At 51.8% G+C, this 24,616-nt stretch overlaps 1 protein-coding gene across 1 annotated transcript in view; it reads right to left on the minus strand.

Moving 5' to 3' along the window:
- KCND3 (potassium voltage-gated channel subfamily D member 3) overlaps positions 1 to 18,658 on the minus strand; it is a 230,851-nt gene extending 212,193 nt beyond the window's left edge. The window contains exons 1-2 of the mRNA XM_059901113.1: positions 18,601 to 18,658; positions 10,679 to 11,856 (exon numbers count right to left, since the gene is read on the minus strand). Of these exons, the coding sequence (XP_059757096.1) occupies positions 10,679 to 11,784 (1,106 nt within the window). The 5' untranslated portion in view covers positions 11,785 to 11,856; positions 18,601 to 18,658. The remainder of the gene's footprint in view (positions 1 to 10,678; positions 11,857 to 18,600) is intronic.
- Positions 18,659 to 24,616: the final 5,958 nt, after the last annotated feature.

Raw genomic sequence — 24,616 nt, forward strand, 5'->3', positions numbered from 1 at the left:
AGTAATGTTTATTGAACTGAATCGAGATTTATGCTGTCCATGGTTTTGATATCATTCAGTTTACCTGAATCCTCCTAAGGTTTTTTTTTTTTTTTTTTTTCTCCTGTTTAAATATGTGTGACCAGGAAGAAGTAAAAATAAACTAATGATACTTCTCAGCAGCTATAAGCCTGTAATTATGGTTAACTCTCAGTTATCCATCCCGTTGGAAAAACAGCGTTGGAGAGAATCTCACACCAGAAGCATAAAAACATGATTTCCATCAGTCTTTGACATGTACTGTATGATTTTTAAGGAACTGATTTGCCTTTTTAATTTTGTTTGGCTGATCGGGTTGCTGTTTGCGTTTACAGCCTCTCAATAACTGGCTGGGTAACAGGGATGGAAGGGGAGATGGAGGACTGTGCTGGTGGGAGGAATCTGGTCCAGAAGGAAATATCCGCTCTATACAACCTTGAAGGCAAGACTGGACGATTAGGGCATCACAGGAACTTGGGGTTTGTCAGCATGGCCCGGGGTTTGGCCAGTTTCTTTCAGATGATTGCAAGGGTAGGGACGTCCCAGCCCCCTAACAGCCCACTCTGGGTCCAGAGTTGGATTTTGTTTAAAGATGATGACAAAGTGCCCCCGGGACTGAGTAAGGTTCTGGGATGGAGGGAGGGCTGTGTTTCCAGTCTTGCTGGTAATAGGAGGGTGCCTTGCTGTGCCACCGGGAACCACTGGATGCAAATCAAAGAAAATGAGATTTGCAATTTTGCATTGATAGCTAGATAATGTAGGGGGGAAAGTTCCCCTCTTCTCCTTCTGAAGCAAACAAATATCAAATGTGGTGATTCAGCAGCTGCATTAGTTGGGGAAAATTGATGCACATTTCATGTGTCAGGGAGCTGAATCCCAGAGAATGGAGCCAGCCTCCCAGCAAATGGTTTCTTTATATAGTTCCATCCATTTATTGTTTGATTGGACTTTCTGTATATTAAATTCAAGCTGTTCTGCCGCTCATGGGCATTATGATGTGTTGGCTCGGTGGGAAATAATGAAGGTGATGGGATTTTACGGCATCGCATTACAAAGGAGGCGTCCCCAGCCCCATGCATTTCTCCATCAACTAGCTTGTGTGTGAGGTGGCACTTATATTAAAACGATTTTTCTGATTCAGTTTAATGACACTCATTCGAGTCCTGACACCCGGAATATGATTACATGAGCTGGATGCAATCTCCCTCTATCCAGCCATGGTCAGCAAAGGCTGAGTTATCTTCCCTCCCCAGCAGGCCCCTTCCCACCAACCCATCATTTGCATCGAGCTGGATGGAGAGAGCTGGGGCTGGGGAGAAGAGGCCTACGTTCTGGTCTGAGAAAAGCAGTCTGGACAGAGGCAGCAGCACTGGCCTTGACCTGGAGGCCACAGTACGTGAGCCTTTGGGCCGAGAGCTATGGGTTCTTGAAGGCATTGTGGTAACTCTTTCCTCCTCGTCACAAACAAGTCCCCATTCAAAGTTGGTTTGAATTCACTACTATACACTCCTTCCAAAAGAGATTGCTAAGGGCCTGGTCCCCACTTCCCAGGAAAGAAAAACTGACTTGGTCATCACAAAGGATGAACACTTAAGATGTGACTAGAGTGTCAGCTTCCTGGAGGGGACCACTTGTCTGAGGACAGGGCATGGGGGGACTCACAGAGAAGTCTCTGCTCCTCTCCTTGCCCGGGAGTAGCTCCCGGCCATGAGGGCATGTGGCCAAGAGCCCTGCGTGGCTTGGGACAGGCTCTCCCACCTGGGTGAGAGAGACAAAAATCCCCATGTAGTTACCAAGGGGTTCTGCCCCTCCCCTGGGGAGACAGAGGGCCAGGATGCCTTTTATTTACACTATTTTCAGGCAGAATAATTGCTGCTCCTCAGGAAGAATCATGTTTGTGTTTATGGGTACGTTTAAAGAGGGAAACCCAAACAAAACCAAACAGAGAGAGAGAGAGAGAGATTGATTTTGAGAGATTCCGGAAGAGAGCTGTGAAATGGGCATCAGCGTGGAAATCCCTTTCCGAAAATCGCAGCAATTTGAACTGTTGGATCGGAAGAGCAATCTAATGTGGTGACTCTGGTGTGAAGAATGTCAAAACTCACATCCCACCCATGGGAATTCACCTCTCCCTCCTCCGTAGCCCTGAAGCCCTCCGCTTGCCCCTCTGTGCCGGCAGCTACCACAGCTGCTGACTCTGAGACTGGCCTCTCCCTTTCAGTTTCTGAGCCAAGATCGTCCCCGCATGGTGGTGCCCAGCCCTTGGCAGGTGCTAGGGAAATTCTGCCTGGGTTGAAGACAACCTCAATCAGGTGCAGATGCTGCCACTGACTGCCAGTTCAGCCCAGCCCTGCTCTCAGCTGGCCATCCAGCTCGGCCTATGGGGCTTGTCCGTTCTGTGCCAGAGTCTGGGAGCTATCCTGCAGGCCCTTGAGGCCTCTTCTTGTGAAATGTTTCTCCCAGCGGTGGAGGTCTTTAGGAACATGTCTTCAGGCCAGTTCTCTGCCATGGGAGCTGGTGAAGCTTTCAGCTGGCAGGCTGACAGCAGGACCAGCATGTGTGTCGTGTGGCCTCTACCTTCAAATTAATGCGGAATCTCTCCCTTCTCCCCTCTCCACTGCCACCACCACCCTAGATCCCAGCCACCATCATCTCCTGCCCGGATTATTGTGGTAGCTTCTCCCATACAATATATTCACTACCCAGTACCCAGAGGGATCCTTTTAAGACATGAGTCAGGTCTACTCAAAACTCTCCAGTGGCTTCCCATTCTAAGCAGATTAGTGAAAGGCAAAGGGCCAAGTCCTTGAGGTGATCATAAGGGCCCTGCATGAGCTGCTTCCCGCTACCTGCTCTTGGGGCTGGACCATAAGCGCCTTCTTGCCCTTCCAAGAATAGTGCACCAAGGCCCCACCTGCCTAATGGCCTTTGCATTTGCTGTTCCGTCTGCCTGGAATGCTCTTCCCCAAGAAACCCACATTCCTTCAGGTCTCTGCTCAAATGTAACCTTATCTGAGAGGCCTGTCTTAACCTTCTCATCTAAAATAGCAACTCTCCACCTTATCTTTGATAAAGGAGGCAAGCATATACAGTGGAGAAAAGACAGCCTCTTCAATAAGTGGTGCTGGGAAAATTGGACAGGTACATGTAAAAGTATGAAATTAGAACACTCCCTGACACCATGCACAAAAATAAACTCAAAATGGATTAAAGACCTAAGTGTAAGGCCAGACACTATCAAACTCTTAGAGGAAAACATAGGCAGAACACTCTATGACATACATCACAGCAAGATTCTTTTTGACCCAGCTCCCAGAGAAATGGAAATAAGAACACAAATAAACAAATGGGACCTAATGAAACTTAAAAGCTTTTGCACAGCAAAGGAAACCATAAACAAGACCAAAAGACAACCCTTAGAATGGGAGAAAATATTTGCAAATGAAGCAACTGACAAAGGATTAATCTCCAAGATTTACAAGCAGCTCATGCAGCTCAATAACAAAAAAACGAACAACCCAATCCAAAAATGGGCAGAAGACCTAAATAGACATTTCTCCAAAGAAGATATACAGATGGCCTACAGACACATGAAAGAATGCTCAACATCATTAATCATTAGAGAAATGCAAATCAAAACTACAATGAGATATCATCTCACACCGGTCAGAATGGCCATCATCAAAAAATCTAGAAACAATAAATGCTGGAGAGGGTGTGGAGGAAAGGGAACACTCTTGCACTGTTGGTGGGAATGTAAATTGATACAGCCACTATGGAGAACAGTATGGAGGTTCCTTAAAAAACTACAAATAGAACTACCATACGACCCAGCAATCCCACTACTGGGCATATACCCTGAGAAAACCATAGGTCAAAAAGTGTCATGTACCACAATGTTCATTGCAGCTCTATTTACAATAGCCAGGACATGGAAGCAACCTAAATGTCCATCGACAGATGAATGGATAAAGAAGATGTGGCACATATATACAATGGAATATTACTCAGCCGTAAAAAGAAATGAAATGGAGGTATTTGTAATGAGGTGGATGGAGTTAGAGTCTGTCATACAGAGTGAAGTAAGTCAGAAAGAGAAAAACAAATACAGTATGCTAACACATATATACGGAATCTAAGGAAAAAAAAAAAAAAAAAAAAAAAAAAGGCCATGAAGAACCTAGTGGCAAGACGGGAATAAAGACACAGACCTACTAGAGAATGGACTTGAGGATATGGGGAGGGGGTGGGGGGAGATGTGACAGGGTAAGAGAGTGTCATGGACATATATACACTACCAAATGTAAAATAGATAGCTAGTGGGAAGCAGCCGCATAGCACAGGGAGATCAGCTCGGTGCTTTGTGACCACCTAGAGGGGTGGGATGGGGAGGGTGGGAGGGAGGGAGATGCAAGAGGGAAGAGAAATGGGAACATATTGTATATGTATAACTGATTCACTTTGTTATAAAGCAGAAGCTAACACACTATTGTAAGGCAATTATACTTCAATAAAGATGTTTAAAAAAAAATAAATAAATAAAATAAAATAGCAACTCTCCCTTGCTCTACCCCGTCTCACACTCAGCACCCCCAATTTCTCACATCATGCTTTATTTTTCTCTGCAGCATGAATTGCTGTCTGATAGGACACATGTATGTATGTATGTATTTTTCTATTCACTGTCTGTTTTCCTCCACTAGAATGTAAGCTCCACTGGATCAGGGGCTGTTTTCTTTGATGCTGTATCCCCAGAGCCTAGTAGCTACTCAAATATCTGTTGAATAAATAATCGAATGGAGGGATACTTCATGGGTAGGGGGGCTTATTTATGGCTCTCTTTGTGCTCCTCCTTGCCCCAGAGTCTGCAGTGGGAAGCCTGGCCAAGTAGCCAATAGTGAAAGACAAAGGCTTCAACTTCCCTTGCAAGAAAGCCCCAAATCTGTTAGGCTGACGTCAGAACCAGAGAATGCCCTGCTTGGTCTCCCCATCTCCACCCACCCGCAAATATCCTGTCGGACATGACCATATAACCAACATTCAGATAGCACTTTCATTGGTTCTCACAATGGGCAGGAGATGGTTAACAAGTGAGAAGATTGAAGATGGGTAAGCTGGGGTACAAACCTGTTTGGTTGAACAGATATATATGGAGGCCTAATACATACCAGACCCTGTGCTAGGCATGGATCATACCACGATCTTTGGAATAGAGACCTGCCCTTGAGGAGCTCATATCCTGGGGGAAAGACACATACACAAATAAAGTTAACAAAATGTGGCAACTGGCAAGACAGAGGTATGCAGGGGCTGCAGTGGGAGGCGGGAGGAGGCGCACGGAGCTCCTGGAGGGCTGGGAAGGTCTCCTGGAGGAGACGACGTGGGCTGTCTCGAAGGGTGACGGGGGTTAGCCAGACACAGAGCAGAGTGAGGGGTAGTCTCTGGGTGATGGGAGGAGTGTGAGTAAAAGCTTCTTTTCTGACCTTGGTCTACTGCTCTTCCCACCCTCTCTTGTTTTGGTTCAAAGGAAGAGAACTGAGTCTCATTCAATTCATTTTGTCTGTACCTTATGTAGGGCTGACATGCCATCATAGTGCCTGTGTATTCTCAGAGCCTACCATGCTGCCCGGTACACAGGAGGCACTCAGTAAATGTTGAATGAATGAATGATTCCTTGTTGGATGCAGGTTTCTACTCTTAGGAATTTCAGCACCAGAAAACTGTTGGTTAAGAAATGTCAAACCGGGCTTCCCTGGTGGTGCAGTGGTTAGGAATCTGCCTGCCAATGCAGGGGACATGGGTTCGTGCCCTGGTCTGGGAAGATCCCACATGCCGCGGAGCGGTCGGGCCCGTGAGCCACAGCTACTGAGCCTGCGCGTCTGGAGCCTGTGCTCCGCAACGGGAGGGGCCGCGACAGTGAGAGGCCCGCGCACCGCGATGAAGAGTGGCCCCCGCTCTCCGCAACTGGAGAAAGCCCTTGCACAGAAACGAAGACCCAACACAGCCAAAAATAAATAAATAAATTAATTAATTAAAAAAAAAAAAAAGTCAAACCAAGAAAAGACCCTGAGGTCATTTATTCCCAGTAAGTGCACTCTGATCAAATCTCCCTGGGCAGGGACCCACCACCGTCAAAGGTGGCCACCATTTGGCCAGTGTCCCACACCAAGGCATTTGGAAGGTGGGAGGAGGGTTGGTGGGCCCCCCAGAGGCAGCGAATGATGGTGCAGCCAGAATTTCAGGAATTGAAGGGTTAACAAAACCACACCTCTGGTTGTCTCCACTGGGGGAGCCTGATCAAGTACCCCATTCTGTGGAGTGCCTGTGCTGCTCTCCAAGGCCGGGCTCCCAGTCTCCGGAAACCTCAGGCAGGACCCTTCCGGGATTATGCTTTAAAGGGAAATGCAAATCATCTGGAGGCTGCTTTTGCTTGGAAGAAGTAAAAATCGATTCTGTTTCCGTTAAAGTGATTTTTGGACAGTCAAAAGCTCTCTCATCTCAGGACACGGCGTGAAGACAGGCTGCCGGTCTCAATTACATAGCCAAGCCAACCGGGCAGCAGCGGGCCACCTCATCAGGAGCGACGCTGCTCCTCTGTTCCCTGCCCTTCCCGGGTCGAACTCCCCCTCCCTAAGATATCCAAGAGCAGCCCCACCCCATCCAGGCCTGGAGCTGGTCCTCCGTGGCCCTGCGGATGCTTGCTCACAAAGCTTTCCTCCCCTCTTCCCCACGCCCCACGTGAGCTTCACCCACGGACTGGCCCAGGCAGTCCGCCCAATGGCGATGTCAAGCAAAGTCAAATAAAATGAAGAGGGAAAATCTGCTTTGAAAAAGTCTGTGACATATAATACATTCCCAAACTCGATGTGCTGGTCTTATTTAATATTGGGAGTTCTGTATTATCCCTTCCCTCTGCTAACTGAGATAATTGAGGATTTATTTTATTTACAGCATCCATTATGAGCACAGAAATTAATCCTTTAATGGTGAATGTGGGAACTCAGCTGTCAAGGGGGCACAAGGGAACCCTGGGCTGGGCACAGGTGGCTTTCCCACCAGCAAAGGAGGTGGCAAAGGAAAGCCATCCTCAAGCGTTGGTGGCAGCTGGGCTGTTATTGTCCTGTGTGCTTCAGGTATTTTGAGAAATTAAATAAATGGGAATAATTGGCCCCAGGAGATCCCGCCCTGGAGGACACCTGAAACTCATCAGCGGATCCTGGGAAAGCAGGCAGAGATGGCAACCAGAGCCAGGAAGAGCGAACTCCTTCACTCGGCACATCAGCGCTCGGCCAGTCAGTCAGCTCTGCTCTGCGAAGCAACTCAAGACAGTCTCTCCAGACTGGAAATAGGAAGCAAGGGAAGGCTTGGGCGGGGAGGGTCTGGAGACTGGAAGAATTGCTGGGAATTGTTGGAAGCAACTGGACAGAACATGGAACGAGGCAGAACACTGGCCCTTGGTATCGCACAGCCACTTGGGGCTCAAATGCCAGTGAAGAGAAAGCAAAAGACAGGCTTTCTGGAATGGTCGAACAAGCTTACAACTAGCCAGTGAATGAGCTCAGGACAGAAACCAGCCAAGGAGAGGAAAGGTTTCCAGGGTCTGGTGGGTAAGACCTCCAATAAGGGCAAGAAGACCCACACAATGCAGCAGAGCACGCCGGTCAGGGGGGACCACACACCGGGTGAAGGTTGCCGTCCTCTCTCCCTGGGGCCAGGGCTGGGGCAGACACAAATCTTGGGTCCACCCTAGAGAGAGGACAGGCGGGTCTGGAAGGGACTGAGAACCGTATCAGGACCAAGCAAATGGAAAAGGAGCCCCATTCGCATTGCCCCATCCATTTAAAAGTGTTTTTTGCCAAACACCAGCTGTGTATAGCCGAGCAGTGAGCCTGGTGATGGTTCCCACTGCCAACTCAGGTCAAAGTCAAAGCAGCCCAATCCAGCATTGGGCGACACCAGCCAGGGTGGAAGGGAAGAAAAAGCCTGCTTTCCCATTACTTAACTGAGGTTAAGGAAGATGTAACTAAAAGGCTTCTTTTCTTGTTCTTGCCCGTGAGTCTTCCCTCGCCGAGGCTAGACGTCTTGATGCACGGGGAAGGGAAGGGTGAGGAGTCCACAGTGCTCACAGTCAGGGGGAGCATGCTCCTTCCCACGCAGGTATCCTGCCCTTCCTCTTTGTCTCACTCTCTGGCAGAGTCTTCTTGCTTTGCCGCTCCCGCATTCCCAAAAATAAATGTGAAGCCATGACTGTCCACCCCCTGACACTGGACTCGACCTTGATTCTACAGAGTGAAGGCTAAAGGAAATCACTGGTCTCCCCAATGACAGTAAAACACTGGATTTTGCCATGAAAGCAGCCATTAACTTCCAAGGCAGAACTTAAACTGGCCAGAAGGAAATGTTTTATTTATAAATTCCCTGTGTGCCTAGTGAGGTGTCTGTAGTACTCACTGCACTGATGCTTTCTTTCTTCAATAGTGATATGACTAGAATAGACTATGACACCCTGAGGCCATAATAAAAAAAATAACTCTGAAGGGCTGATTTCCACCTACGGGTCCTGATGGTACGGAAACAAGTAGAGGGGGGAATGAGAAGAGAAAGGGTCCTGGAGACAGCCAGACTGGTATTTGCAAAGCAGCACTGCCCCTTAGCAGCTATGTGACTACAGGTATTCACTTAACCTCTCTGAGCCTCGGCTGCTGCATCTTCAGAGTTGTATAGAATTTTTCCTACCCTGCAAGGCTATTGCGAAGACTTGAAGAGATAACATGTGCAAAGTGCTCAGCACACTGCTGAAACATAGTAGACACACATAGGCTGTTATACGAATAAAAAGTAACGGGCAGGTGGTCCCTGAAGTTTCCACTGATCTCCTCTGAAACGGTCCCACTGTAACTCTGACACCCATCCGTCTGTCCTGTTTTCTCCCCATGGTGGTCCTGAGGCATCACTCTGGTGTCATGAGTCCTACCAAGGGGCACTTGAGGGCACTGGACAGTCAGAGCCATGTCAGAGCGCAGCCATGGAGGTCCTGGCTGTGGGAGCGGTCCCTTTCAGGAAAGCGAAGGGATGGTCAGGTTAGCACAGAAGCAGCAAATGTGCTTCCTTCTCCATGACACGTGGCCAGCTCTCCAGCCCATTTTAATCCCTAAATATTCCACTGTGCCAGGAAGCCACATCCACCCGCTGAGCCAAGAGAGGCAAGGTCAAAGGACCAGACTTTCTTGCCCATCTGGGTGGGAGCAGCTATTTGGAGGCTGCGTGTGTGTTGGAAAGGGAGGAAGGGGCAGGGTGGACTCTGTCAGATGGACAGAGGTGAATGGAATGCCCCCATCGTGGACAGTGACACCCCTCGCCCTCCCCCTTGCTACTCCCTCCCATGTGGCAGAATGACAAATGTAATCATTTTAAAAGGTCCCATCACCTGCTCAGTCATTCCCAATAAGCACATGCGGCGCTATGGAAAAACCGATACCAGTGTCACAGGGTTTCAGCCAGGAAAAAAAAAAAATCGAATCACCAGAACGCCACGAACCGAATTGTCAAACACCAAATAAAAAGCTTCATGAATTCTCCATCAGCAATATAATGCTTCCTGGCCTAAGCAAATATAGACCCAGCATATGAATCGTGAAGGGATTCTGCATTAGCCTCAACGAGTTGCAATGGCTGAAGCAGCAACCCCTAAGAAATACACGTCTCCGTAAAGCTGCCTTCATTGGCCCTAATCCTGTTAGGGTGAGGATTGTAATCTGCTTCCTCACCCTCCATCCTCTGATGGAAATCTTCACATCCCAGTACCGCAAATACATTTTGGTGACCTCAGCTGCAGAGGGGACCTCGGGGAGATGGAAGAGACAGAGTCACCTGTGACCTCGCTGAGCGCCTCTCCCTCCCTCTGATGATATTGCTGCCACTGTGTCTGACCACATGATCCATTCAGAACATCTCACAATCACCCAGGAAGGCCGCATCATTCCATCACAGAGTCAGGCTGAGAAAGCAAGACTGCTGTTCCTTCAGTGAGAAAAAACAAATCAGGTGCCCCACTTTGCAGAAAACCCAAGTTCAGAGTCCCTTAGAGAAAGTCTGTTTAGAGCTACTGAACCCTTGAGCATCTGTGGCAGCAGAGAAGAAAAGTAAGGCAAAAGAGAAAACAGCCTGCAAATACATGACAAAGGAGAAATGCAGGAAGGATCCAAAAAGAGTGTTCTAGGTGTCTTCTGTTAATGGAAATCTGTACCCTCCTGACAACACTCGCTGAACTTCTCACTGTCTTCTTCCTTCCTGCTACGCCGTTTTTCTCCTCAAGGCAGCCCTTGCAAGCACAGATGCATATAAGCATGCAGCAATCACCACTCACCTCTCCCTCACCACACACACATACACAGAAGGCATGGCTGAAAAAAATAAATGGTGATTTAATTTTCCGTGTTTTGTAAAATACATGCCCCCCCCCAAAAGAAAACTCAATTCCGAGACTTCTGTCCTCCCCAAGCAAATCATTCATGTGCCTTCCTCTTCTGATGAGGGGCTTCCCTTGCTCCTACAACTTGGAGAAGCGACTCCATCCTCCTCTACCCAATCCTGATACCATCCAAAGCGTCATCGTCAATCCAACCTCCGCCCTTCTCCAGTCCAACAGAGCAGGACTTACCCCAGTGTGGTCATGGTGACGATGGTGTACCAAAAAGAGGCCGGGATGCTCGTGAACTTGCTGGCGGAGGAGCCCTTCTCGGCATAAAACATCACAGTGGCAAAGATGATGATGGCCATGGTGAGGGAGAAGAGGAGGAAGCCGAGCTCAGAGGCACAGCTCTTCAGGGTGTAGCCCAGGATCCGCAAGCCCTGGGAGTGGCGGGAGAACTTGAAGATCCTGAAGACGCGGAAGACCCGAAGCGTGACGAAGGCGCCCGACACGTCCTCATTGTTGGTCATTACCAGGCCGATGTAGTAGGGCATGATGGCCACCACGTCGATGATACTCATCACGCTGCGGATGAAGCGGTAGCGGCTGGGCGCCGCGAACAGCCGGAGGAGGTACTCCACCGTGAAGATCATGACGCAGGCGGTGTCCAGACAAAAGAAGGCCACCGAGTAGCGCTCGCCACACGGCAGCTCCTTGCTCCCCGGCACCGTGCCACACGGCACCGTCTCCACCACGTTGGTGATGACCGAGACGGCAATGAAGAAGCCAGTCACGTAGTAGAAGACCAAGGCCAGCGTGCTGGTGTGCGGGTTCTCGAAGGCCCGCCACATGGTCTGGCGGAAGCTGAGGGAGGGCATGGACTCCTGGTTGTTCTCCGAGTCGTTGTCGTCCATGAGCCTCTCGGCGTTCTCCCTCTTGCGGTCCTTGTACTCCTCGTAACAGCAGTCGCCAATGATCTCGGGCAGGATGCCATAGAAAGCCAGCTCGTCGTCGTAGGCGGAGATGCACTCGTAGCGCGGGTAGTGCAGCTTGCCTGTGCGGTAGAAGTTGAGGACGCAGCGGAACACTTCTGGGTCCCGGTCGAAGAAGTACTCCTTGGTGTCCTCGTTGAAGAAGAACTCCTTCTCCGTGCTGCCCAGCAGTGTGTCCGGGTAGCGCTCCAGCGTGGTCCGCCACGTCTGGAACCTCCGCCCGCTCACGTTGAGGACGATCAGTTCATCCTGCCGCTTGTTCTTGTCTGCGGGGGCGAGGGGCATGGGGCAGTTGGCCACCGGCATCCACCCAATGGCCGCAGCCCGCGCAAAAGGCAGCCAGGCTGCGACTCCGGCCGCCATGGTGACTCCAGCTCTTGGGCGGCCACTGCTCCGCCACCCCACACACCAGCTTGAGAGTTAGTTCAGCGACCCCTGGAGACAGGAAGAGAGAGCGGAGAACCAGTGAGTCCCTGATTGGCCCCCCGGTGGGAAATGGGACACATGGAAGGGTCATCGGTAAGTGAAAGAGCAAAAGTCTGGAAGGCAAATTAATGGAACTGAAGTCACCACCAGAGAGAGGGGACTTGATTCTTTCCCCTCCCTTCGCCGGGAGAGCACCTAGCACCCACCGGGCCGTGCAGCAGTGTGGGATCACCAGAATTTGTTGACTGCCTGACAAACTGTCAAGTTCCAAGAGGGCTCAGGAGCATTTGGAGGGAAAGCGTCTTTAGCAGAAAGATCTGGAAAGACGTGGGTAATAATCAGCTCCGAAAGGTTATGGCATTATTACGAATTTAAATTGGGAGAGGGTTAATGAGTTCTCATTAAATTAATTTAAAAGTGGGATAAACATGCTAATTTTTATTTCTCTCTTCACCCACTAGGGTAATCAGGAATGGCATGTGGATGAGGGAGATCAGGTAAACACATTCTTTCCACTCTTCATGGGTGAGGAGGCTGGGGCTGCCCAGGTCTGGACAATTCTCTGAGATGGCAGGTGACCACAGTAGACCCAGGATCTGGTGGAGTTCTTTCCCCGAGTCCCATGGAGAAGGCTGACTCTGGTGGAGGGCTACTCTGGGACATCCAGCAACCTCGTGTCTAATCACGCCCTCAGAGCCATAATAGAAAGATGTGGCAGAAGCTGTGGAGCCGGGGTTCCTCCCCCACCTGGCAAAGGACTCTTGGATTCTTGGTTCACCTGCCTTCCATGCATTGTCCCTCTCCCTCCCAGAGGAAGCTGATCCACGCTTATTGCCATCTCCAGACTCCCCGCCTCCCGTCTCCATCTGCCCACCATCCATAACTCCCTCGGGTTATATAACAATACTCTTTGCCAAGCCAGCCTCTTTCACCTGGCCTCTCTCCACCCTCAGAGATTCCCCCAGGGCTGGGCCACCTCGGCCCTTCACTCACTGCTCTCTGAGCCACGCTGAGTACACACTTCCTTCCCCATCACCTGCGTGGATGGAGGGAACAGTGGCGCGGAGAATTATATTTGGCTTTGGGAAACAGATTTACCTTCCCAAATCTGGCTTTTTAAAGATGATAGTGAAATGACTCTGCAATCCCAAATGTATACCATCTGTGGGGAGACATGTGGTGACACAGAAACACGCGTAACAGCAACAGGAAGTTGTTTGGGGTTGACACTCATTTTCTCAAATCCTAAACTGATCACACAGAACCAATCCAGACTCAGAATTATTTGGACCCTCTGGAATTCAGCTGGTTTAAAGAAATGAGGCAGAGGGTGAGTCTTGTAATGGGATTTGATCTTCATCTTTCCTTGTAACTCTGCTTGCTTCTCCTGGCTCCCAACTCTTCTAGGTTTTCCAGATCTCTACCCCCTCTCATTCCTGAGCCACCACGGACTTTCCCACCTGGATGCCTCTGAAACTGGACAGGTGTCAGCTGAGTCTACCTCCCTGCAAAAAAGTTGCTCTCCACCTTTTGTTCACAGCATTCCTAACCCCGGGCCTGTCGCCTTGGCCATCTTCTTCACTGCTCCACCCAAAGAGGTGCCAAATAATGAGACAGGAGCTCTACTGCCCTCATTAAGGCCTCATTTCCTTCAGGCCTCCTTCCCACTGGCCTGCTTGTCTCTCATCTCCCCCCCTCCCCGACCCTGTTTCTCCTGTTCCCAGTAAATTCATTCTTCTCAGGGTAATCTCCCTAAGCAAGATTTCCCCACAGCCTACAAAATCAAGTCCGAACTCTTTGGCGGCATTCTGGCATTTCCATAAACGGATCCTGGTTTATCATTCCAGCCCCATGTCCCACGCACCCATCCTAGACCACAGACGGGCTCATGCGCAGCCCTTGTGCGTTCTGTCTGTGGGCACTCTTCCTTTCTGTTGGGAATATCCTTCCCCTTCACCCAGCCCTCCTGTTAGAATACCACGTGTGCCTCACTCTCTCTGTGATGCGCCTTCCTCTCCCCACTCTGAAATTCTCTCCTCCTTTGGGCTCTCGGCACTTTGTTTGCCCCTCTTCCCTAGCACCTATCACCCTCTCGCCTGGATTACAGACACTCTCTGAGTGTCTTATTAATCATCATGGCCAACAATAATTGAGCACTGACTCTATGCCAGGCACTGCACTGTCTCCTGTGGATCATCTCATGTAATCCTCACTGCAACCCCAGGAAGAAGCCTGAAATTCAGCAGTCTGCCAGCTGGAAAGGGGCAGAATGGGGATCCCACCCCAGGCAGTCTGACCCCACACCACATGCCCTGAGGTGCTGTGCTACACTGCTTCTCAAGGTCTTCCTGTAAGAAGAACAGTAGCTGATGTTTACTGGGGGCAGACTGCCAGCCAGCACAGTACTGCATGCTTACATGGACCACCTCAATCCACCCCACCAACAGCCCTAGGGGGCAGACACCACTGTCGTCCCCATTTTGCAGGTGAGGAAGATGAAGTATGAGGAGGTATAACTGGCTAAAGGATGTAATAAATAGGCAGAGAGATTTAAACCCAGGCAGTTTCAACGTGGAGTTCGAGGGTATAGCCATGTCTCTTCCCTGCTTTCCCCATCCCACACTAAGCTCCTTAAGGGTAAAGGCCATGATGCCTCAACATTTACAGGACAACTCAGGAGGTAGTGTAGTCGGTGCTCAACCTACTGATGGTAGGTGGGAACCCAGATTATATAGATGTCGTTTGCAGTCCATCGATTTTACTCCATACCGTGCCTATCAGGGGTTTTCAAGGGTGGGCATTCTCTCTGCAAACACTCAGTAAACTCTGAAGATAGATCTGAATAAAATGAACCCAATTTAAGTGCCTCTGACTTCCTGTGGCTCTCAGTGGAGTTTTCCCAAGGAGCCAATCTCTGCCTCAGTTTCCCCCTCTTCATGCTAAGGAGCATATTCACAGGTCCCTCTGCTTCCTCATAAAGGGAGGTTGATTCAGGTGTCACAGTAGACATCAGGAATGACAATGACATTCCTCTAAATGTCACCACTCAGAGAAGAGTAAAACAGCGCAGGCCTGATGAGTTCTTGATTACGGGAACTGAGGAAAGAACAGGGGGATCATTCATCCACGGCAGTGAGTAATCCGCATGCCACTGATGCTGCTGATAGAAGACTTGGGAACACATCCTGTGCATTTTATATCTTTCTTCAAGAAATTTACCCTTATAGCTCCTGTATTTCCTTTAGGTTACTGGGAGAATTTGTAGTCCCTAAGCACACACTTAGCTAGCTTTTCTAAGGAGCAAGGGAAGTTTGGGAAGTAAGCCTACAATTTAAACATTGGTGACAAGATAATTCCAATTCAGATTTAGCCAACATTTACTGATCACTGACTGTGCAGTGGGCACTGGTTTAAGCACTTTTACAGCAACAGTTAATTAATCCCACAAAAATCCTATGACAGGGGCATTTATGCTGACAAGTTTCAGAAAAGGAGCTGAGACTCCTTCAAGGTGACTGTGCTCCATGTATATGGGAGCTGACGATTCTCCAATAGGCCACCGATCAGCTCATTGCCACATGGCTTTCTTGACCTAGGTATCGTCAGATACTGATGTTCCCATGGAAGACAGCAGGATGTATACTCCCCTCACCCTGTCCCCAGGCAGCAGAAAGCATGGGATCTTGATGCCCCGCACTCCAGTTCCAATTCTCTCCTGAACTTGTGGAAGCGAGCCACCATTACCCTCCGGGCCTCACAACCCTCATCTGTCAAATGAGATAACTGGACAAGAAAGTGACAAGGAGATCTTTAGCTCAAATAATCCTTGATTCTACTGGATCCAGGACATCAAGCCTGTAGCTCAGGTCTCGCTGAGACCTCTCCATGGCAGTCGCCCCTGCAAAGCAGGGAGTAGAGCATCTGGGTTTGTTGCTGTGGGGACAGAGTTAGTCTGAGTCTCCTTTTAGAGGGCAGTTCTGGGAATGCCTGATGAGGCTAGTGCCCAGAAAAGGGCACACAACCTGCATTGCTTAGAACTCAAGGCAATCAAAGGCCCAGTTCATCCACAGAACCCCTGGCCACCCCTCTGGAGGGTAAAGAGGGCCAGGCTCCAGACCCTGGGCCCTGGACCTCTGACTATTAACATTCCCGCTTTATCCCAGAATGGAGCTCAGAAAGGCAGGAACTTGAGGGGTTCCAGTGGCAAAGAGTAAGAGACCACTGAGCCCAGAGGTACCCTGCAGCACCCTGCTTGGGCCAGATATGCAGCTGTACACCCTGAGAGGGTGGTGCCCAGTCCTGTTTCACCCTGACTCCCAAACCTCACTGCCTGCCACCTTCCTCTACCAAGCTGAGCCCCATCACCTTACGCTCTCCACCCCATGCCAATCTCCTCTTCTCCAAGGGCCCTGGGTATTTTACCAACTGCTCTCAGATGAATAATTGAGAACTGGGGTAGGAAGAACAGTCCCTCTCTATCTATCATAAAAGCCTCTGGTCCCAAGGCCAAACTTTGACGCCATGCATTAATCCAGGACAATCTTCCAAAAGAAGGCCAGGCAAGAGCTAGGCTGTCTCCAGAGCTTCGAGCCCTGTTCCCCTGGTAAAAGGTACCAAAAAGGGAGGAATTACCCCATTGCTACTTTCTGTGTGAGTGTGTATGTGTGTGTGTGTGTGTGTGTGTGTGTGTGTGTGTGTGAGTTTTGAAGGGGAGGAAAAGTGTCCCCACCAGATACCATGCCTACGGCCATACCAGCCATACCCTCCACACAAACCCTGTTGGCATGACCCGGCTCAAGCAGGGCTTCTCCAAGGCCATCACCACAGCGCTCACCCCCTGATGGGCACCAACACTTACTGGAGCCGACCTGGGTATGAATTCCTGCAACAGGCACAACAGTGCGGCCCCATTTCCAGCCAATGGCACTGCACAGGCCTCAAATGCCAAGGTTTTACTAGGACGTGGACGCCTTACAAATGAAAAATCTGAAGCTATTTTTGTTTTTGGCAGAAGGGTTTGACAGTGGGAAAGATGGAGGTGGGGGGAGGATGGGGAAGAGACATTTAAAACAGGTGAGTGCTGAAATGACACAGGCAAAAAAAAAAAAAAAAATCCTGGAAAAGGGAAACATATTCGCCTGCTGTAAAAAGGCAGCCCTGTTAACCAACTTCTCTGGAGGAGGTAGAGGGCCAAACGTGGGCAAAGTGACCAGGCAGCCTGTCCTGGGGATCGACACCTAACCTGAGCACAGGCACAAGGCAACAAAAATGTCATGTCACCAAGGTCTGCCCTTCAGTGACCTCGGCAGAGAGCTGGGTGTGGAGAGGCTCTGGAAACTTTTACTTTCCACAATTTTACGACACATCGCTCAGTCCAGAATAGGGCCAGTCTGGGGGAGGAGAAGGTCCTGACAGCTCAGGGGGCATTCTCCTGTGCCCACAGGGTTTGCATAAGCAGGCATGAAACTGACAGGGTTCCAAGCTGGGGATCTTGGGGTACAGGCCTGGGATACACACAGAGCTCCTCTTCTCTGGCACTGCCGCTCCTAGGCTGGCCAGGGCACTTTCCTGAACTCTTGATTTTTCCTCCAGCCTCTTCAATAGTGAAAGGGAACAAGCCACTAATCTTTCTTCCTCTGGGGGTCCCTTGTGTACTTGCATTTTATTGCATTCAAGTAGAGACAAGGAAAAATAAACACATCTATTCCCACCCCTGTGCCAACATGTCCACATGGGGAAAGATACACATGTTTTGCACTGAATTCGTGCTGGCCCAGGCTCCCTTTCTACAGACATTAAATATCCAGGTTCCCTTGAAGTAATGGTACAAAAAAGCGCAAACCTAACCATCACTGTACATTCATGCAAAATACACCATGCACCACATAGCAACCAGGTCTTAAACAGATCGCATTGTACCTAGGATCGCGAGAAAGTTCAGGCACCCTCTCCTAAGAAATACAACCGAGCCTTCTCTTGGCTATCAGATTCCAGGTCCGGAACCTCAGCCTGTTGCTGACATATCACGGCTGCCCAGGATAAAAGCAGAACATCTTGGACTCGATTCAAATGTCAACACTAAGCAAGTGCAGGAATTTAGTTGATTCCAGGTAACTTCTCTGCCCAGTCCCTTCAGCGCCTCATCACCAGTGTAAACATCTCGCAAAGTGAGTCTTTCGGAACGGCCTCCCCCGGGCCGCGTTGGCCCACGGTGTCACTCAGAGATCTTCCCCGAGCTCGCAGGGTGGAAGCGGCGTCGGACAGGACCAGATGTGCGAGCCCCCAGCCTCTGGTAGGCACACCGCCGGATCGCCCGGCTGGAGAACTTTCTGAAGCGCCCCAAACTGCTCCCTGCTTCCACCCTCAGCCATTTCTCTCCTTCTCCCCTCACAAGGAGCGGGGGACAGAGCGATCCGTCGCCACCTGCCGCCGGATCCAGTGGCGCTGCCTCTGGCACCCCCGAGGGAAGGCAGGCCAATGGAAGGAGGGCAGAGGTTCACAACCCCACCTCCAAACCTCACAGCGCCTAGCTGCCCCGGAGGTGGCTCCGCAGCCCAAGGGAACCGACGCCCCCGGGCCGGCTGCCTGCTCCCCCACGGCGCCAGCCCCACCCCCAATCCTTCCGGCGCCCCAGCGCCCACCCACCCGGGTGCAGGAGTGGGAGGGTGCCGCGTGGGCAGCCGGAGCAACAGGCGTGGGAGCAGCGCTCCTCGCACTTCCTGGCTCCTGAAGGCTCGGTCGCTTCCCTCTTACCTTCGGCGAAGCGAGCCCCGGGCCCCGCACCCCGCGCCTCGCGCGCGCGAGGAAGCTGAGGCCGGGAGCCGGGGGCCGCGGAGGCGCCGAGCACCCAGCAGCGCGGGGAAGCGCCCAGCAGCCGCGGCTCGCGCCGCTCCTCCTCGCCGGCGAAGTCTCTCTCGCTCCCTCCCTGGCTCGGTCCGTTCGTGCGTCTGTCTGTCCGTGGGGCCCTCCCTCCGCCGCCGCCGCCGCTCCAGCCCCGGCTCGGCAGCGCGTTCCCTCCCCGCCTCGCCGCTCCGCTCTCGGGCTCGCGGGCTCGCGGGCTCCCTCGCTCGCGCCCTGCCCCCGCCGCTGCTGGCGCCGCGCGGAGAGGAGCCCGGCGGGCCACCGGCTGCCTGGCGAGGTCCCTCTCCCGAAGGGGGAGGTGGTGGGGGCGCGGCGCGGGCGGGGCGGAGAGGAGAGTCCGGGGGAGGCGGCGAGGCTGCGCCCTCGTCTCCCTACCGATTCCCGGCGGCCGAGCGGCTCCAGGCCGGGCTCGAGAGCTCGGGGCCGCCAGGCAGCGAAGGGAGAGATGAGGACCCGGAGGCTCGCCGCGGGAGGGTGCCCAGGGCGAGGGCGTGCTAGGGGGAGTGACTCCCTGTGAGAGGGTGTGTGTGTGTGTGTGTGTGTGTGTGTGTGTGTAGAGGGGCGCGCGCGTGAGCGAGGGTGGGGGGCAGGGAGACGAGGCAGAGCCTGGTGCGTCTCCCCAGGCCAGTGGAGGAATCCTAGGGTGTGCCTGGAGGTGGTGGAGTGTGCCGACGCGGGTGTGAGCGCGTGTGCCCGCGAGGGTGGGCCGGGGGTGAGCGTGGCAAGGTGAGCGCGGCCTGGGGGTGGGGGCGGAGCGGGGAGTAGGCGTGAGTGTGAGCTCGGGGGCGTGTGTGCTGAGGACCCGGGGAGAGGTGGAAGGGAGCTCCAGTGTGTGCGCGCGTGGGGTGTGTGTGGACCCAGCTGGGTGTCTCTCACCGACTGTCCACGAGACACCAGCACTTGCTTGCGGCCGAGCCCTGCCACCTGGGGAGGTGGAGCCCGACACCGCGCAAGCTTCGTGGCTCGCCGCGGCTCTGAGCTCCGTGGCCGGGGCTGGAGAGGTCTCGGGGGGGACACACAATGCCCTTGCCCCATGTAAGAGCCGCTTTCCTTCCAGAGCGCTAGGGGCACGACCCGAAGGTAGGGATTTGCCCTCTTATCCTTCCACGTGAACTCAGTACCCAGACCCAAAAGTCTGGTCTTGGGAGCGTGAACTCTCAACCCAAGTCCGCCCAGTCCCTCGGTCCCTCTCCGAAACCCATGGATTCCCACTGCCCGATGCCTTGGCCCAGGATGGGGAGCCGGCAGTCGGCACGTGCCCAGAGGACCGGGTGGATGGAGCCCTGGAGCATCCGGAGAGAGTGGTATACGGCCCAGACTCCTACACTCTCTGCCAATGTGCGCAGAGGGTTCAGTCCCCGCGAACCTTGCCAATCCACGTGGCTCCAGCTTTCCCTGTGCCCGGAATCCAGAGATCTCGGCCTGGGTACCCGGAATCGCCTGGCGCTCCGGAGGCGAGGCGGCTCTGTGCCTCAGCAGGGACCGGAACGCAGGGCTTGAGCGACCACAGTTCTGGGTGTAAGACAGAGACCGAGGGAAAAGCAAAGTGTGCGGTGAAGGGGAGGGTGTTCTTGAAGGGGGCTGGGAAAGAACATCTCCGAGTCCAAACGGGGCTTCTGGCTTGTGAGAACCCTTGGCCCTTTTCTAGATTAAGGGGTGGGGGTGAGTCACTGTGGCCTGATCCCCAGTGGGCCCCTGGCGACTCGGAGCCCCTCATTCACCCACTCTCCCCAAAACCCCCTTCAGCTTGTCGTTCTAAAAGGTGTACACTGGCCCTTCAAGAGCTGGGCGTGGGCTCTATTAGCATTTGCCAGGAGTCCCGGAGAGGTGTGGGATTTGCATACTGATTTGCATACAGTAATAATGATTAACAACAGTGCCGCTCCCTGGCAGACAGGGGAAGAATTCAGGGAAGGCCTTGGCACTGCTCCCACCTCCCTCCTCCCATCCCTCGGGGAAGAGCTAATTTTCTCACTACTGCTCTGACCCCTGGGAGTTCCCCAGACTCTGGGTGGGCAGGTCCACGGAAGGGCAGTTTCCTTCAGCCCTCCACCCCCATGTCCAAATTGGGAGAGTTAAAACCCGGTACTTTATTTCTGCCCAGGTTTGAACTCTTGTGCATTCCCATCTTTGTTTTGCATCTTGCTGGTAGCTCAAGGGCTGAGTCTGCCCCAAAGCTTGGAGGTTTCCAGGAACAGTTAGATTGGGGGCATCGTCCTCCTCCAGAGAGGTATACTTACGGGACAATTGTGCTCTCTCCTGTGCCTGGTCAGCCCTGTTTGAAGACAGGGCATTGATTCCAAATCCCCCCCCTCCCCCTCCCCCAACACACACACCTGGCCCCATTCCTCCCAGGCTCACATCTCATTATTTAAGTAAAGTAGCTATAGACTATACTCTCCTTTCTGTTGAGAAGATCTAGAAGGAAAATATGAAAGACTTAAATTTCTAGTCTAGACCAGTGTGGTTTTTATTTACCATCTCTTCTCACAACCAGGTGACCTGGAAAATAAGAGAGAGAGCAAGTGATGGGCAGAAGGGAGGCCCCTTGACTCTGGCGGCTGAAGGAACCACTGCCTGGAGATACTGCCCTCCCATGGGCTCCCTGCCCTCCATTGCATCTTTCCAGCACTGCCTGGCCTCGCCTTTCCCCTCTCTGCCTCTGGCCTGGCCTGGCCAGGATTCTCAATTGCTTTTCCCCTATGACACGGCCGCTTTTCCTTTAACTCTCAGCTTCTATTTAAAAAGCTAATTTGGGAGCTTGTCGATGCTCCCAATTCAGATATTTTAAATAGGAACTGAAAGTTAGGAGCTGCCAGGGCACTAGAATTCCTTCCCTTGCCACCAGTACAGCTAAGGCATTTGTTTAGTCAACCTGCTGGCCCTGGCCGTGTGTGTGTTGGAGAGAGAGAGAGAGAAGAGAGAGAGGGAGAGAGAGAGAGAGAAGAGAGAGAGGAGAGAGAGAGAGAGGAGAGAGAGGAGAGAGAGAGGGAGAGAGAGGGAGAGAGAGAGTGCGCGCACGTGAGCTCAGGGTGTATTTCAGGCTATCTTTTCTATTTAAAGATGGTGCTCCTATGGATGACTGTGCTCTGCGTGTGTGTCCTTTCCAAGCTGTGCACACATGAGGATTCTTCTTTAGTCCCGTGGCTCTGGACGCTATTTGCAGAGCTTGTCACCGTGTGCACCGTGGGGGTAAGAGGTAGCCCAATGCCAAGTCCGCAGCCTCCAAGTTTGCTGACTTGCCGGGGCTGGTGTGTCTGTTCGGGGATTTCCCAGGGCTGCTCCGCTCAGGCTCGCTCTTAGAAGCTGTGCCTCAGAGTGTCCATAAGGGTTGCTCCTACCCTCACTGCTTGTGGCTAGACTACTTCACCAATTTGCCCCATGATGAGGCAGGAATTTGGAGGGTGGGACTGCACCTCTGAGGGTTGCTGGCTTTCTATATTCAGGGTGCTGTGGATCTTGGAGGTAAAACATAGACTTTGAAGTCAGACTGCCTGGGTTTGAACCTGCCTCTGTTATTTACTAGCTGTGTGATCTTGGGGCAGCTACTTAACCTCTCTGTGCCTTGATTTCCTCATCTCTAAAATAGCAATAAATAGTACTATTTACATTATAGGGTCAGGTGAAGATAAATAATTATCACGGGTAAAGCACTTAGAACGGTGCCCGGAACATAGGAAGTACAATATAACTGTTGGTTGTTGCTGCTGTTTAAGGCAGGAGTGGTGCCAACAGGAAGTGTCAAGAAATCTGCCTGGAGAGGAAGGTAGAACTGCTGGACTGGACACACAGACACAGGAAGACACACACCTCCGTGCATATAATAATAACGATGCCAGGCCACAGCCCAGGATGGGTCAAGTTCACCTGGTTGAGGTAGTTGACTCCCAGCCCCAAATAGGGAGACCTCTGATGAGGAATAGAGGAAGAACCACAGGAATGGGAATAAAGAAGGGGCTGGATCATGTCAGAAGCCCATGGGGCATTTCCCGGGGGAAATTTTATGCTGGAGAAGTAAGTAAGTACCCTAGATACTCATAAGGATGCAGCCTCCCTTATTTACCTAACTATATAAAGCAAGGCTTTATGAAAGCAGAGCTGCAGTGAGGGACTTAGTAGGGGCGGCCCTTCATTCTGAGTCTCCCTTGGGCTTGGGGTCCTCTGGCTTTGATTCTGCCATTGCCTCCTACCCCTTATTCCCACAGCTGGGCATATGAGCATTTACTCAGTGGCCATCAGAGTTTATTTTGCCTCAGTCCCTGAGCAGCTAATCAAGGTACAGAGAGGTTAAGTGGCTTCCTCAAGGTCCCACAGCTGGGGATTCAGGAAGCCACTAACAGGAGGGGGAGTTCTAAAGGACCAAGCATAGGAAGGCTGTCCAAGGGATCCAAAGCAGTATTGCAAGTCCTTGGATTGTATCAGGCTTAACATATCGGCCTTAAGTTGAGGAGCCGCCATATTCTGGACTCCTTGCTAGTTCTCCAGTAATCCAGTACCGTAGATATTATCGCCATTTTATAGATGGGAAAACTGAAAGTGCTTGATGCATCTCAGGCCGCACACCTAGCGTGAAGCTCTGAACCCTCCCTCTTGCCACTCCCCAGACTGCTGCATTTTTGCTCTTCTGAGAGCAGAGTGGCCCCCTCAGTCAGATAGAGGGTCTGCCCTAAGAGGACGCCCTTGACCTGGCTCTGTTGGCCTCTTCCATCGTGTCCTCTGTAGGTTGGGTATGGGGTAGGGGCTCAGGGTGTCCAGGCTAGGGTTGTACCCTCTGAGTTTTCTTCAGGGTGAAATCTTCCTGAGGAATGCCAAAGGCTGGTGATACCTTGGCTTTCTCTCGTTTTCCAAGGTGAGGTGGGTGGTGGTGGCATAAATGCTGAGGAGTTTCGCCCAGTCTCAGAACGCCAGGGCTTCACCTGTGGTTATCAGCCCAGATTGCCCAGCTTGGCCAGGCCAGGATGTACTGTCAACACTGGTGGGCCTGATGGCTGAACTCCTACAACCATCGATGCTTCTGGTCCTTCCTGAGAGAGTGAAGGAAGCCTCACTCCCTGCAGCACTAACCCCATTTGGGAGGCCAGCAGTTGCCTGGGTGGTCATCACATTAGCCAAGATGCTTAGACCAGTGATGGCAAATGAGAAGTCGTCAAAGTTGGCTCGACAAGTCATTCCTTCCAGGGGACCAGCTCCAACCCAGGCAGATCGTGGTGGGGCATAGCCCGGCGGGGAGGGCTTCTGCTCATCAGGACCTCCCTTCAGAGGGAGATGCTAGGCGAAGGAAGAGGAAGGGAGGGGAGAAGAAAAGCAAATATGAGAAGGGGACACAGGCACTGGAAGGAAAAAAATACTACTCATCTGTTCAGTTTCTTGCTGATGACAATTTGGAGGAGGTTTGGTAGAGGCTGAGGGTGCAGATCATAGGTGCAGGGACTGTTCTCTTCTTCCCTGGTGGCTCCTTTTGCTTGTGTGCTGCTGTTTCCCACAGTTCTGTCCTTCATCTTCTCTGCATCTCCATCTGCCCATTTCCCTGGAGAGTTGGCAGGAGCCCATGGTTTCAAGCTCATTCAGGTGCTGACCGTTGCTTCCTGAGCTCTCCCTGACCCCTAACTATCTACTGTGCATCTCCACCCTTGTACACAGGCACCCCTCTGCTTCATTTCACCACTCCCCTACAACATTCTGCAAAAGATCGTTTCCTCTAAAAAACCCTGTTCTGATCCTGTCATCTCTTGCTCTTCCTTTCTGGTCTTACCTTCTTCTGCTCACACTCATTTTGCTTTCCAGCACGCAGCTCTTTTCTCTGCTACTTGACCAAATCACATCTTTTCATGCTCTCGTGCCTTTGTACATGCTGTACTGTTTTCCACAAATGCCCTCCACCACTTCCTATTTCCTACTGTCTTCCTAG

This window comes from Balaenoptera ricei, chromosome 1 (assembly GCF_028023285.1).
Source record: "Balaenoptera ricei isolate mBalRic1 chromosome 1, mBalRic1.hap2, whole genome shotgun sequence".
Taxonomy (NCBI): Eukaryota; Metazoa; Chordata; class Mammalia; order Artiodactyla; family Balaenopteridae; genus Balaenoptera; species Balaenoptera ricei.